This window comes from Leishmania infantum, chromosome 1, assembly GCF_000002875.2.
Source record: "Leishmania infantum JPCM5 genome chromosome 1".
NCBI lineage: Eukaryota > Euglenozoa > Kinetoplastea > Trypanosomatida > Trypanosomatidae > Leishmania > Leishmania infantum.
This window is the reverse complement of record NC_009386.2, coordinates 129,351-144,664: the sequence shown is the minus strand read 5'-3', so window position 1 is coordinate 144,664 and position 15,314 is coordinate 129,351. Positions and strand designations below refer to the sequence as shown.

The following is a 15,314-nucleotide window of genomic DNA, read 5'->3' as shown; positions in this document are numbered from 1 at the left end:
AACACGCTTGACAACGGTGGCGGTCTCTGTCGGGGTGGTGACTGGTGAAGCGATGAGCCTAAAACACTCGTTCCGTTGAGCTGGCGCATCGTCTGCAGAAAGAGAGGGGGGAGAGAGAGGGTGCAGGGAGCGAGAGGGGCGTGCGTGTGCGTTGCAGCTGCCATGCTGTGCGAGCAGAGGAGAGGATAGGCCCAAGAGGTCATGCAGGCAAGGAGGGGGTGGGCTGCTGGATCACGAGAACGCGCACATCGCGGCCCTGTCCCTGGGCCCTCAGGAGACGAGCATGACGCGTTTTCACCGATGGCGGCCACTTGCCCAGTCCGTACAAGGGCCTGCAGCGCGTGCCCGACCCCTGACTTCTCGCCTCACCACCCCGTGGGGATTCGGAGGCGCAACGGGGTGAACCACCGGGGGTGGGGTGGGCGGTGGCGCTGGTCGTGTCTCTCTCTCTCTCTCTCTTTCTTCCTCTCTCCTTTTACGACAAGCCATCGTGCCATTCTGAGGCGCACCACGAAGACTTGTCCTGGATCTGCGTGCTCAACGAGGACAGGAGCGGAATAGGCAACGGCGCCATGGAGGGGGTGGCCGGGCAGAGATGAGAAGACACACGCACCGAGGAGACAGTGCTGGCGTGACGACGCTGACACTGATGCTGGCCAGGCCTTCCATGGGTGCACAAGAAGAAGGAAAACGAAGGAAGGAAGGCGAGCGCAGGAACAGCTGGAAGGGAGGGCAGGGCGACAGGTTCGCGCTCGCGAACGCCGCTGCTTGTGAATTTGCTTCATCTATTCTGATGTCTGATGTGCGCGCGCGTGTGTGTGGGTCTTTATAATGCTCTCTTGTACTTCACGCCACTCTCTCTCTTCCCCACCTTCTCTCTTCAGTTGCGTGTGCGCGCAGAGGTGCGCGCGCACGCAACCGGCACGGAGAACGCATCCACGTGTGTGTGCGTGTGCGTGTGCCGATGGACAAAGAAGAAGAGTCGAGCAGTGTGGGGTGGGGGAGGGGGGAGGGGAGGGGCGTCACGAGCGCAACTAAAAAAAAAAAGAGAAACGAGAAAAGGCCGGGACGCGAAGTGCAAAGGCGATATACCAGCAGCAGCCGCAACGGAAGGGGACAGCTGACAGATGCACACCAACGCACAGGCGTCATCGAGCACAACAACAAAACAGCAACAAGGGAGACGTGCTCAGAGGCTAAGGGGAAACACGTGCATACATACATGACACAGAAAGGTAGAACAACAACGAAAAAGAGAAAGCGAGAGCGAGGGATATACCCCCGGCTACAACGCATCCACACAACATCAGCAGTCGTTTCATAGTAAAGACACCACAGAATACACGATCGGTGTGTGAGAGTGATCACACGCACACAGGAGCGCGTAACTGTGAAGACCCCCCCCCAAAAAAAAAAATAAACGAACAAGCTAGTGAAGAGATCGAGAGAGAGTTTGTGTGCGTGTGTGCGAGACAGAGAGACAGCCGTGGTGCAAAACGTGTTTCATTCACGGCTCCTCCTGCACTGACAAGCGACAGCCAAAACCTAGTGGAAGATAATAGTAAATATATCGTTCTCTATCCCTCGTACGCACACACACACATATATATATATATATTGCATATAGAGCGCATATACCCCCATCTATATATATATATATATACATATGTGTACATGTGCGTACGAGGGATACGACCATGTGATTTATATTATTATATATACATATATACATATTATATACATGCCTGCATGCAACCGCGTCAAGGGCATGGGGGGGGTCAATAAGGAAAAGAAAGAGGTCCGCGGTGTATGTATGTGTTGCGGGTGGGAGGAGGGCGGCTGGGGGGGCAGAGAGAACGAGAACCGAGAGAGACACTACCCCCGCATGTAACACTGCGGAACTCGGCGGATCGGATGCACCACGGACACGGCGGCCCGTTGCACCGCTGGATGGCGTGTTGTGCTCGCGTTAGCGGTTCTCCCTCTCTTCGTCTCCGTCACACTTAGTCCCTGAGGCACACACACACACACACACACAGACACACAGACAGACAGACAAACAAACACGTCGACGCAGCTAATCATCCGTGAAGAGCTCTGCGATCGTCTGTGCGTACTGCGCATCGATGACGCGGCGCTTCAGCTTCTGGGCAGCCGTCAAGATTTCGTTCTCCGGAGTCCACTCGTCGTCGATGACGCGCACCCGCTTCACGCACTCGAAGGACGCGCGGTTCGAGGCGCGTGCCGTGTCGGCCATCGAAATCGCGGCCGCCTGCTGGAAGCGCTGGTCCTTCAGCAGGGCCGGGTACGTGCCCTCGATACCGTGCTTCGCCGCGAAGCTCGTTGCACGCGCCTCGTCCGTCAGCGCAAGAGCTGTGATGTACGGCTTGTCTGGGTGCACGAGGACGCACACGCCGTTCGGCTGCAGCAGTTCGTTGCCAGAGTAGACCGCCTCCAGCGCCACCAGCGCGATGTACTCGCCCAGGCAGTTCTTCGCCAGCGCCTTGACGCGCCCCACTATGCGCATCTTGCCGTCAGCGGTAAAGCTGCCAACGTCGCCGGTGTGGAACCAGCCATCCTCGTCCAGCACCTCGCGCGTCAGCTCCGGCTGCTTGTAGTAGCCCTTGAACAGGTACGGCCCGCGAGACAGCATCTCGCCGCGCGGCTCGGGCGTGTCCGTGTGCTTGTACTCGTCAATGTCGAGCAGCTTGATCTCCTGGCCGGGCTCCATCAAGCCCGTCACGTTCGTCTCCGTGTCGCCGGGGATCTGAATCGCCCCGACGCAGATAGTCTCCGTGAGCCCGTAGCCAATCACCACGCGGCCAAAGACGACGTTCACAAATTCATGCGTCGCGGCGGACAGCGGGCCGCCGCCGCTGAGCATGATCCGTAGGCGGTTGCCGAGCACGGCACGCGGCGCCGCGAACACCTTCTCGTTCCAGTACGGCGTGTCCTTGCCCTTCTTCAGCGCCGCCAGCCGGCTCTGGTAGGCGTGGTCGAACACCTGTCGCTTGAGCGTGCCCACCGGCGGCAGCTTCGCCTCGACGGCCTTCTTGAGCGTGTCGAAGATGCGCGGCACGCCAGCGAGCATGGACGGGTTGAACGTAAGCAGGTCGCCGTGCGGCCGCGCTGTGGTGTCCGTCAGCGTGCGCGGCGTGCCGAAGCCGATAAAGGCGCCGCGGAAGATGAATAGGTTTGTGATGGTGAACTCCATGATGTGCGCCATGGGCAGGTAGGAGAGGTACACGTCGTCGGAGTGCGGCTGGCCGAGCAGGTCGACCACGCGCGGCTCGAGGGTGTGCAGGCCAGCAGCCAACGTGCGGTGCGTGTGCATGACGCCCTTCGGGTCACCGGTCGTGCCGCTCGTGTACATGATCAATGCCAGGTCGTCGTCGTTCAACGGCCCCGTGCCCTTCGCCGCGCCACCCTCGAGGTGCGCTGCGCCGATCATCTCCACTTGCTTGAAGCTCACCACCTGCACGCCGTGCGTGTCGAGCGAAGCCGGCAGGGTGCCGACGTAGATGATCGGCACCTGCGGCATGACCCCGTTCTTCATCAGCTTCAGCACATTCGCCACATTCGCCGACCCGCACAGAATCGCCTGGCTCTCCGTCTCGTGCAACGCGTGCGCCAGGGCCGCCTCGCCGAGGTTTGCGTAGACGGTGGCGGCGACGGCGCTGCAGGACCAGATGCCGTAGATGCCGATCAGCCACTCGACGCACGTGTCGAGGTAGATTGAAACGTTTCCGTTGGCGGTGACGCCGAGGGCGGCCAGGCCGGCGCCGAAGTGGAAGATGCGCTCCTCCATTTCCGAGTAGGTGACGTACACCACCTCGTCGAAGTGCGTGATGCTCATGAGCCGCTCCTTCTTCGCCGGTTCGCTCGTGCTGCCGCGTGACGTCGACGGCGCTGGTTCCTTTGTGACGCACTTCACGGGACGGTAGCCAAGCACGCGCTGGTCCGTGCGCTCCGCGCAGTGGCGCATCAGCGTTGTGTAAAAGGTGGGCTTCGCCGCGGCCGCCGCGAGGATGGCTTCGTGCTGCTCCGCTGTCACTCCGGCGATGCGGTAGATGGCCGAGGCGTGCTCGCTCTCCGTGCCGGGCACGCGCTGCACGAAGTTGCCGCCGCACTCGGCACGCCGGCGCTCGAGCTCCTCGGCGCGCGGGTCGGGCATCACCTGCGCCGCGTTGCGCTTCGCCATCACAGAGACCACGCACGCGCCCATCGCCGCGAGTAAGGGGTTGATCGTGTGTGGGCGTATCGACGTCGATCGCTCGTGAGGGAGCGAGTGGGTGGAGGGGGAGGGGGAGGATGACGCTTCAGCGACTCACGCGGGGTGTATCGGCGTGCGTGTTCTGCGTTTGGTTTTTGAGGCGATGGAGGGAGGGAGGAAGGATGAGGGGGAGGGGTGTTGCTGCTTTCTGTGTTGTGCAGCAGCGTCGTGCGCGCGCATGTTTGATGCGTGTAACGGACGAGGAGAGAGAGAGGGAGGGATGGAGGAGGGGGGCGGGGAAGAGAGCATGTGAGTCACGGCCAAGCGATGATGGCCAGAGGGACGAGGACGTGATGAAGTATGCGGTGGCATATCGGCCCATGCACGCGCATCCCGACTCCTTGGATGGAGACGGAGAGAGCGCGGCTGATGACGCCGCGCTCGCTCTGTGTGTATGTGTGTCCAGGCGAAGGCGCTCACATCCGCCGTCCATTCCTGGTGGAATGGACGAGCAACAGGAAGTGCCCGGGTAGGGGGTGGAGGAGGGGGACAGTCACCACAGCTAACAACCGCGACTGCGGCTGCTGCTTTCGGTAGAGCGTCCTGTAAGACCGCCGCACGCGAGCCAACGCCGACCCCTTCACCTTGGCCGCTCCCAGCTGGCTTCTGCGGCTGCAAACAACAAAGAGAGGTGGGGGGGGGAGGGAGGAAGAAGGACATGAGGTCGTTGCCGCAGTGTGGTGTGGTCTTCGAGCGGGGCGGGGGCCGGCGGAGACATCGCCACGGATCATAATGAGCCTCGTCGTGCCGGCCCACATCGCCGTCAGCCCCCTCTTTCCCCTCCCCATACCCCCCACCGCCCTTGTTCTCTCTCGGTCTGTTCTGCTTCGCATGCCGTACAACCACACGGTGAGCAGCACCCTTCCCTTCGCTTGTTTAGCCGTCGTAGACGATCTCGCTCCTCCGTCGTCCAGTGATCACCCGACGCGCCGCATACCACTTTTGGCATGGCGGCCACTCACACTGGATGTCGTGCTGCCGCGCGAACACCATCGCCTTGCTCTCCGTCGTGCACGCGATGGCACAGACGTAGTACTTGGCAGCGTGGACAACGACGCACACGCCGTTCGGCACGCACAGGCTCACCTGCGCGTACAGGGACTCCAGGTTCTCCATCGGGATGTACTCACCTAGGGCGTTCTTCGCCAGCGACTTGATGCGGCTGACGATGCGCAGCCGACCGTGCTCATCGAGCCGTACGTGTGCGTGACGCCCTTCGGCCCTTCAGCTGTTGAATGGGTCTATGCTCGCTACGTGTGCTCGGAGGACAAGCAGCTTACTTCACGTAGACCATGACGGCGACGATGTTCAGCGGCCAACGCCCGTGACCTCCCCCTCCCCAAGCATGGCAGCAGAAGAGGGAGCATGAGAATCAGCTCAACGCAGGTGCGCGAGCGACAGCGGTGATCGCTGATGTGAGAGGTGCAGCGGACCGGCTTTTTGGGAAGCGGGCGCGAGGCAACGGAGAGCAGGCGCCGTCGTGACGGTGATGGCGGTTGTGGCAGCAATGATGCTCAGTATACGCGATACGGATATCGTTGTGTGGCGTGGGGGGAGGGAAGGGGCTTCGGTGTTGCCCGAATGGGCAATCCAAGCGTTATCATGTGCTGAGGGTAGGAGTGGAGGTGGGAAGGCAGGCGCAGGCGGAGAGAGATGAATACCCGAACGCGATGAACCGCAGCAACGGCAACAGAGGAGGGCAGAGCACCCGTCAAGCACGCATGTGCGTCTGTGGCTCGAGAGGAGGGTGCTTGCTGTCGAAGCAGGAGGTGGTGCTGTGCAGCTTGTCTGGGCCACGTATGCGCCACCAACGCACTTGTGGCAGCACCATCGAGGAGGCTCACAGGTCCCTACGTGGTCCGCCATCACGTGCCGCGGCTCACCCGGGGGGGGGGGGAAGGCGCATTTTGCCACCCCTTCCGCTCAGCAGCAATCACGCTTGCCACTGCCACCACGAGACACGCGCACACGGGCCAGCATCCGTCAGCCTCCGCACGACACCCCTTGCCAATGAACGCCGCGCATGCTTCATTTTTGCCTCCGTTGTCCAACGATGTCCCGCCCCCCCCCCCCCTCCCCCTCCTCTCTTGTCGAGGCGATGCACTGGCGCGGGAGGAGAGGGGTGGGGGAGGGGCGCGGCGAGTCGAGCGGAGCGCCAGGGCGTGGTGCAGCGACGCCGAGCGGAGGCGTGTTGTGTGCCCCTTCCTTTCCCTCCTTCCTGTCGCGTCACCTCCACCGCTCTCCTCTGCTTCTCCATCATTGCCCTGCAGCGCCCACTGGCGCCTGGCTGTCTGCGCCCTTCTCCCCCTTCACCCGTTCGATTTTGAGCGCCTTTGCTTCAGTTTCGTGTGGTGGATGGATGGACGGCGTCGCGCGGGTTTTGCGTGCCTCAGTGCGTTAGCTACTGCCCGCGGCTGCCACGACCAGCCGCCAAAAACGCACCTGAGCGGCGCCCCACCCGCCTCATTACGACAGCCGCACCGAAAAGAAAAAAGCGGGCGCGCGCCTGAGAGAGAGAGAGCAGGCAAGCAGGCAGGCCGCATCAGGCACAGGTATGCGTGCAGAGGGCCTCACCAATCATGCCCGCCCGACCCCCCCTCCCCCATATATATATATATATGTACACGGGCGCGGAAAGGGTTGTGCTTACTAAGCAACACCATGATCTACCGAAAAGCAAGCAGGCGGGCGAGCGGGACGGCTTGCGCAGGCCCCATGGAGGCGCCACCACAACACGGACAGTGGCTGATCTGTGCGCTAACAACAACAACGCAAAGTCCGACGAGAGATCGGCGAGGCGCGTGCCGCCGAAAGAGACAGCGCGAAAAGGCATGAAGAATGTCTCGTGCGCATCACACCGCTGCCGTGATTGGCGCTCGCTACCGCCACCGTCACCACCACCACAGCCACAGCTGCATGATGTGCATCACAATAAAGGGGCGGCGGGGCGGCCGGAAAACAGCGGAAAGCCAAAACTTAGACAAAAAGAGAGAGAGCGTAGCACCCCTCCTCTGCGTAGTCTATGATGGGCAGAGGAGGGGCGCGAGGGCTGCCACGCACACACACACACACACACACACACACACACACACACACACACACTTTATGCAGGAAAGCAGAACGGCAATGCCCACGCACGCACGTGCGCGCATCACCGGAGGAGGTTTTAGAACAAAAAAAATGTGGGCGCTGGCGTTCCGCCAGCGATAACGCAAGAAAGTCGATGAACACCGCATAAGCGGTCCGAGAGAAGATAGAAACACACACACACACACACACAGAGGTCCGCAACAGAGGAAAGGAGAGAGGCAGCTGGCCTCGGATAAAAAGAAGAGGAGGGTGAAGGGGGCTGAGGCACTGTACATCACCGCTCCGGCCCTTGTCTCTCTCTCTTTCCACCCTCCACCCTCCCCTCATAGAGTACATATACACGTAGAAACATGTGTTGGTTAGTATACGGATGGATAAGCTCGTAAATCTTGTCTTCGCTGGGTGCCCATTGCGCACCCGTGAGGCGTGAGGTCATCCCATCACGCCAACGCCGACTCTACGCCAGCCCTCAATAACCCTTCCACAGGCCCCTCCCCCACCCCCGGGTAGGCCAGTGTGAGGGGCCGGCCGCGATGCGCTCGAGCCGCGCTGACACGCTCTGCCCATCATATGGACGGTGCAAACCTGCGCTCACTGTCGCGGGTGGCCCCGACGCAACGCCATGCACGACATGGCCGCTGACGTCCGTAGCCCTAACTCGCGCTCTGCCGGGGCACTCCCTGACGTCACAGATGCTCGGCCCTGGTCGCCACCACAGGTGGTTCTGGCATGGGCCGGGACGGCGGAGGGAGGAGTGGGGGGTGGGTGGGTGGGTGGGTGGGCGCCCTGCAGCCTGAGGTACCCCCCCCCCCACGCACGGAGGTGTGTGCGTGTGTGTGTGTGTGTGTGTGTGTGTCTGTGCGCCGCCGCCCCACCCCGTCGTCAAGGGCGAAAAGAGGAAGGGAAAGAACGCAAAAAAGGGTATGTCATGCCCACGTGCCTTCGACGTGGTGCATCATGCACACCGCGGCACCACTGCCCCGCCTCGCAGGCACGGGGATCCGGGCGCGCAGTCGGCCGCGCGGATGATGTATCGCACGAAGGGCGGACCGTGAGGGAGAAGAAAAGCGACTTCGTCTGGTGGAACGCGTCTCCGAGCCCAGCGCCGAGAAAACAAACCAAAATAAACAACAACGAAAAGCATATGCAGAGCGGCACGGTGCGGCGCTGTACCTGTGTGTGTGTGTGTGTGTGTGTGTGTCGGTATCCGCAGATGCCCCCCCTCCCCCCCGCCCCCGACGCGTGGACACGAGGAGAACGCGGGTGGGAGCGGCGCAGAGCACACAACACGGAAGAGATGAGGAGGGCACCCCAAGCGAGCTGCAGAGGGGAGGGGGGGGGACGCTGCTGCGTGGCTCGTGCTTCCGCTAGTCAACGTACAGAGAGCAGATCAGGTCCTTGTAGCGCTCCGCCACCGCGTGGCGCTTCAGCTTGCCAGCTGCCGTCAGCATATCGTTCTCCGGCGTCCACTGATCCCCCACCACGTGGACGTAGCGTACAATCTCCTGCTTGCCACGGCCCGCGTTTATGGCGAGCTCGCGGAACGCCTCCGTCGCTGCCTTCTGAAAGTCGGGGTTCTTCAGAATCGCCGGCCACTCACACTGGATGTCGTGCTGCCGCGCGAACACCATCGCCTTGCTCTCCGTCGTGCACGCGATGGCACAGACGTAGTACTTGGCAGCGTGGACAACGACGCACACGCCGTTCGGCACGCACAGGCTCACCTGCGCGTACAGGGACTCCAGGTTCTCCATCGGGATGTACTCACCTAGGGCGTTCTTCGCCAGCGACTTGATGCGGCTGACGATGCGCAGCCGACCGCGGTCGGCGATGGCGCCAACGTCGCCAGTGTGGAACCAGCCGTCAGCGTCGATGGCGGCCTTGGTGACGCTTTCCTTCTTGTAATAGCCCTTGAAGAGCATGGGACCGCGCAGGCACACCTCGCCGCGCGGCTCCGGTGTGTCCGTGTGCTTGTAGTCTGGCGTGTCCACCAGCTTCATCTCGCAGGCCATCTCCAGCCGACCGACACACGCGGACTCGAGGTCGCCGACAAGCTGCTTCGGCCCATTGCCGACGGTTTCGGTGAGCCCGTAGCCCTGAATGAACCCGCCAAGGACGACGTTCATGAAGTTCTGCGTTGGCGCACTGATCGGGCCACCGCCTCCGAACATGCTGCGCACGCGGCCGCCCACCATCTCGCGCAGCGGGGCGAAGACCACCTCGTTCCAGAACGGCGTCTCCATGCCGGCGTGGAGGTACTTGAGGCGGGAGGCGAAGGCGTGCTCGAAGATCTGGCGCTCCAGCGCGCCGCGCTGTGCCAGGCTCGCCTCCATCGTCTTCTTGTAGGAGTCGAAGATGCGCGGCACACCAATCAAGAAGATTGGCTTGAACTCGACGAGGTCGCCGTGTGGACGTGCGTACGTGCTCAACAGTGTGCGGGTGTGGCCAAATCCGATCCAGCAGCCGCGCGCAAGGAAGACGTTCGTGACCGTGAACTCGAAGATGTGCGCCAGCGGCAGGGAGGAGCAGTAGCGTTCATCGGGCTCAACGCCGCCGCACAACTCGTTCAGGCGGCCACCCATGCCGTTGATGCCCGCGGTCATCGACCCGTACGTGTGCATGACGCCCTTCGGCCCGCCCGTCGTGCCGCTCGTGTACATGATCAGGGACACGTCATCGTTGTTCGTCGGCAGGTTGACGGGGTAGTTCGAGAGAGCCCCGTCCTTCACGACGTCTTCCCACGCCTTCAGCGTCACGCCTGCCGCATCGATGCCCTCCGGCAGCGTGTCGAGGTAGATCAGGATGCAGTGCGGCATCGCACCGCTCCGCATCATGGCGATGAGCGACGGCACACGCTCGCCCACTGTCACGATGGCGGCGCAACTCGTCTCCGCGAAGGCCTCGCTGAGCGCCTCCTTGCCGAGGTTCGCGTACACCGTGGCGAGCACCATGCTCTGCGACCACACGCCGTACGCCGACGCCAGCCACTCCCAGCGCGTCTCGAGGTACATGCCGACCTTGCAGTCAGGAGTGAGTGCGAGCTCGCGCAGGCCGCGGCCAAAGTTCTGCACGACCGTCCACACGTCATCATACGTCAAGTACTGCGTCGCATCGTAAAATGTCACCTCAAACAGCCGCTCCAGCCCGCTCTCCGGCTCCCTCACCAGCTGATGCGACACGCGACTTATCGGGCGGTAGGCCAGCGCGCGCTTGCTGCCACGCGACTTGCACATGGACTCGAAGCGTTGCACGAAGTTGGGCCCGTTGTACCACTCGTTTTCTAGGCGGCGCTGCATCGCGTCCGTCACCTTCGCCTGGCGGTAGATCGGCGTGCTCTTCTCGCTCTCGGTGCCTTCGAGGGCGACGTTCTCGTCGCCTATCTGCTGGTAGCGCATCGCGCGAGGGTCCGGCACGACGCGGCGCGCGTTGGCGTCGTCCATCAGCTGGAGCACCGTCGCCTCCAGGCTGCTGCAGTGAGAGGGGATGTCCATGGCTGCTGTTGCGGCGGGCGAGTCAGTGCAGTCTGCGTGCGTGTGTACGGCGAATGTAGATGGTCAGCCCGCTTGAAGGGAGGTGAGGGGTGGGTAGGACTGCGACGAGCCATGAAGCGTTCCATGAGCGCGCGAGTCGAAGGTTTGCGTGGTGGTTGGTGGAGGTGGCGTCGGTAGGCGAGAAGGGGAGGGGGGAGAGGTCGAAGGCATACATCACTGTAGCGGGCAAGCGCCCCGTTATTCACGCCCAGACACACGAGATGCGGCCACGCCAAGCCACGGGGCAAGCCATCCAGCTCGCGCGACTTTGGGGTGGGAGCACGTGTGTGCGTGCATGGCGTCATGATGCAGCTTCAGCATCCTTGCGAACCTCGAATCGCCTCCTCTCCGTGTACTGCACATTCCAGCCGCCGATACCCACCGGCACACGCCCAGTCACGGGGACGTTGCACGACGGGTTACAATGGCGGAGAAGGGGTAGCAGTGATGGGTTGACTGGCTGGGTGGTGGTTGGTGGTGGGCTCTACAAGATTGTTATGGCTCAATTTGTTCATAATCTACTTACGAACAAGTCAGCCGTTACACGCGCACAGCCGGGGCTCACCCGCCGTTGCGGCGCCACGGCCATGTCCAGGAACCCGGACAACCAACACCATCTGGCGAGGTCCAGGGGGTCACCGCTCGACATCACCGCAGCACAGCCAAGGCAGGATGAGGCAGGAGGCGTGAATGCATCCCTGCCGAGTCGTCGGCTCGACTAATAAGCGAGCTGGTACACACGTGGCTTCATGCCCGCAAACTCTCTTCGTCACTGCGTCAGCCCACACCTGTCCGCCGACACACGGGCGAGTCTGCCAGCCGTACGCGGTGGGCAGACGGCTTCGCGCCCTCAAAACATATGTGGGGGGCACTAGAACCTGTGATGCGACGGCCTTGTCGTGGCTCATGACGTCATCAGGGTGGTGTTGGTGGTGATGTATGTGTGTGTGTGTGTATGTGTTGAAGGTGTGGGTGGGTGGGGGAGGCAGGAAGGGGGCAGGCAACGAAGAGGGTGCACGCTGCGGACCCCCAGTCTCTACACACACACACACACACCTACCTACCCAACACCCGATCACTCCGCGAACAAGCATGCGATTTGTTTTTCATACTGCTTAGCGACAGCGCCGCGCCTTAGCTTCAGCGCCGCCGTTAGCTGACCCTGCTCCGGCGACCACTCGTCATCGATAAGGGAAACACGGCGCACAAGCTCGAAGTCGCGGCGCCGCGCCGCGCGGGCCGTCTCCGCCATCGACGCGGCGGCTTTCTCCAGCAGCTCCTTCTTCTCTAGTAGGGCCGGGTACTCGCCCTCGATCCTGTTCGCCTTCGCGAAGCGCGTCACGCGGCCCTCGTCTGTGAGCACGAGGGCGCAGATGTAGTTCTTGCACGGGTCCACCAACACACATACACAGTTGTTCAGGACCAGCGGGTGGCTGCTGTAGATGGCTTCGAGCACCTCCAGCGCGATGTACTCGCCCAGGCAGTTCTTCGCCAGCGCCTTGACGCGCCCCACTATGGAGACGCGACCTTCGCTGTCGATGCTGCCAACGTCGCCGGTGTGGAACCAGCCATCCTCGTCCAGCACCTCGCGCGTCAGCTCCGGCTGCTTGTAGTAGCCCTTGAAAAGGAACGGGCCGCGCAGGCAGATCTCGCCGCGCGGCTCGGGCGTGTCCGTGTGCTTGTACTCGTCAATGTCGAGCAGCTTCAGCTGCTCCGAACAGAGCACCTGGCCTACGGCAGACGGCGTCAGGTCACCCAGCCGTTGAATGGCACCGATGCACACCGTCTCCGTGAGGCCCCAGCCGTTGACGATGCACCCAAAAACCACGTTCACGAACTCCTGCGTGGACTCGGAGAGTGGGCCGCCGCCGCTGAGAAAGGCGCGCACGCGACCTCCCAGAGCCGCGCGTGGCAGACTGAACACCTTCTCGTTCCAGTACGGCGTGTCCTTGCCCTCCTTCAGCGCCGCCAGCCGGCTCTGGTAGGCGTGGTCGAACACCTGTCGCTTGAGCGTGCCCACCGGCGGCAGCTTCGCCTCGACGGCCTTCTTGAGCGTGTCGAAGATGCGCGGCACGCCGATGAGCAGCGTTGGGCGGAACTGGGTAAAGTCGCCGTGCGGCCGCGCCGTGGCGTCCGTCAGCGTGCGCGGCGTGCCGAACGCGACGTGGGCGCGGCGGGCGAGGAGGATGTTCACCACACCGAACTCCATGATGTGCGCCAGTGGTAGGTAGGAGAGGTAGACATCATCCGGTCTGTGCTTGATAACGCTGTAGAGCCAGTCGTCCATGGTGAGGATACCGGCGACGATGCTGCCGTGCGTGTGCATGACGCCCTTCGGGTCACCGGTCGTGCCGCTCGTGTACATGATCAGTGCCACTGATTCGTTGTCCTCCGGTGGCGCGGCGCCGTGGTGCGCACCCGCGCCGTGGCCCAGCGCCACCACGTCCTCCCACGACAACACGCGGCACCCGTGCAGCTCCGCGCACCCTGCCGCCGGCAGATTGTCCAAGTAGATGAGCGTGCACGCAGGGAAGGCACCGCTGCCGACGCCGCGCAGCAGATTCGGCACGTTCTTGCCGTTGCACAGAATCGCCTCGCACTCTGTCTCGCGCAGTGCGTAGAAGAGAGCGTCCTCGCCGAGGTTGGCGTAGACGGTGGCGGCGACCATGTCCTGCATCCAGATGCCGTAGATAGACGCCAGCCACTCCCAGCGCGTTTCCTCGTAGATGGTCACGTTGGCGCGTTTCTCGAGCCCGAGCTCGGCGAGGCCGCGGCTGAAGCCGGTCACGGCGTGCCACAGCTCCCGGTACGTGAGGTCACATTGCGCGGAGAAGTACGCGACGTCCATCGGCCGCGATGCGCCCGCCACCTGCTCCTTTTCCATCTTCTCGATGCGGCGGTACGCCAGAGCCACGTCATCGAGGTTCTCCTGGCATAGCCTCGCAAAACGCTGCGTCTGGTTAGGGCCGTAGTAGAACCTCTTCGCACACTCCTGCTGTTCCGCCAGCGTGGACCGCTTGCCGTTCACGTACACGGCGGAGCTGTTGGGGGTTTGCGTGCCTGCGACTGCCACGCTCAAGGGGCCGTAGCTCTTCACGTCCTCGGAGAACTCCCACGGCACCTCGTCGCTGCGGGCCTTGCACTCCATCAACGACACGACACAGCCGCCCATTTTCCTGGCTGAATGCTTATGCGTGTAGAGGGTACAGGGGAGGGTTGGTGGGTGGTGAATGAGGGAAGGTTGGGAGGGAGGGGAGGGTCACACCGAGATGCGACTATTATGCAGCAATGGGCGGTCTGTGTTGGCTGCTGGAGGGATGTGGCGGGGAGGGGGGGGATGTAACGAGAAGACCTGCGCACGTTTGTGGGTGTCGCCGTTATCTACGAGGCGGTGCCCATAGACTGAGCGCGCGTAATTTTTAATCCTCTCCTGCCCACGGCGCGCACCGCCGCTCTCTCTCTCTCTCTTTATCTCTCTCGCTCGCTGTATTGCTTCAGACGTGTGCTTGGGGCGTATTCCGCGCTGGACGGCAGCGGCGATGGCGAGCTCGGAAGCTGGTGTGGATGTGTGTCTGTGTCTTTGTGTGTGTGGGGTGGGGGAGGGGAGCAGTAAGCTGCTGTGCTGCTTGAGCTCCTTGCCTGTTCTCGCTGTTGCTGAGCGTTTCTGTTGCCGTTAGGGTGGCGGGTGGGGGCGGGTCGGCGAGCGCAAGAGGCGACAAACCGCAATATCCGTGTAGAGAGGAGGAAGGGCGGAAGGGGCAGGAGGATAAGGGAGACGGGATGAACGAGCGGGCAGCCGCCGCTGCCGTAGCAGGGAGACCAGCACCAGGTGGGGGTGGTAGCGGTGGTGGTGGGAGGGAGGCGGCAAACCTTGTCTTAGCGCGAGAGGTGTGTGATGACAGAGAACCAGTGCGTGCTGGTGGCCTGCTGAGGTGGTGGCCCCCCCTCCTCTTCCTCCCTCCCTCCGTGAGGGCACAGAGAGAGAGAGAGAGCAAAGCCGTCTGGCAGGATGTGAAAGAGGGCAGGGATCATCACGAGACTCGGCGGTCATGCGTGCTGCGGAAGGCCCCCTTCCGCCTCGGGCCGCCTTCCGCGACAGAACCGACGAGGGAGGGAGGTAGGAAAAGGGCCGAAGGCGAGAAGAGAACAACGGCTTCGTCGGCGCTTGACTTGCCGTGGCTGTCGATCGTCTTGATTCTTTGGTTAGCTGCTGACTCCAGCCGCCGCCTCCTCGCTGATGACGGGGCGGCGGCGCACAGACACACACACACACACACACACGCACACACCTCCGTGCGTGGGGGGGGGGTACCTCAGGCTGCAGGGCGCCCACCCACCCACCCACCCCCCACTCCTCCCTCCGCCGTCCCGGCCCATGCCAGAACCACCTGTGGTGGCGACCAGGGCCGAGCATCTGTGAC

The 15,314-nt window shown here is 62.6% G+C and overlaps 4 protein-coding genes across 4 annotated transcripts; all 4 read right to left on the bottom strand.

Annotated features, from left to right (window-relative positions):
- Nucleotides 1–2,077: 2,077 nt before the first annotated feature.
- LINJ_01_0540 (putative long-chain-fatty-acid-CoA ligase) lies at nt 2,078–4,225 on the bottom strand (the record flags this gene model as incomplete). Its single annotated transcript, XM_001462630.1, has 1 exon — nt 2,078–4,225. One exon carries the CDS (start codon nt 4,223–4,225, stop codon nt 2,078–2,080), a length of 2,148 nt encoding a protein of 715 aa, XP_001462667.1.
- Nucleotides 4,226–5,149: 924 nt separating this feature from the next.
- LINJ_01_0530 (putative fatty acyl CoA synthetase 2) lies at nt 5,150–5,389 on the bottom strand (the record flags this gene model as incomplete). Its single annotated transcript, XM_001462629.1, has 1 exon — nt 5,150–5,389. The coding sequence occupies one exon, from the start codon at nt 5,387–5,389 to the stop codon at nt 5,150–5,152; it is 240 nt and encodes a 79-aa protein (XP_001462666.1).
- Nucleotides 5,390–8,730: 3,341 nt separating this feature from the next.
- On the bottom strand, nt 8,731–10,854 carry LINJ_01_0520 (putative fatty acyl CoA synthetase 2; the record flags this gene model as incomplete). Its single annotated transcript, XM_001462628.1, has 1 exon — nt 8,731–10,854. One exon carries the CDS (start codon nt 10,852–10,854, stop codon nt 8,731–8,733), a length of 2,124 nt encoding a protein of 707 aa, XP_001462665.1.
- Nucleotides 10,855–11,968: 1,114 nt separating this feature from the next.
- On the bottom strand, nt 11,969–14,065 carry LINJ_01_0510 (putative long-chain-fatty-acid-CoA ligase; the record flags this gene model as incomplete). Its single annotated transcript, XM_001462627.1, has 1 exon — nt 11,969–14,065. The coding sequence occupies one exon, from the start codon at nt 14,063–14,065 to the stop codon at nt 11,969–11,971; it is 2,097 nt and encodes a 698-aa protein (XP_001462664.1).
- Between the last annotated feature and the right edge of the window lie 1,249 nt (nt 14,066–15,314).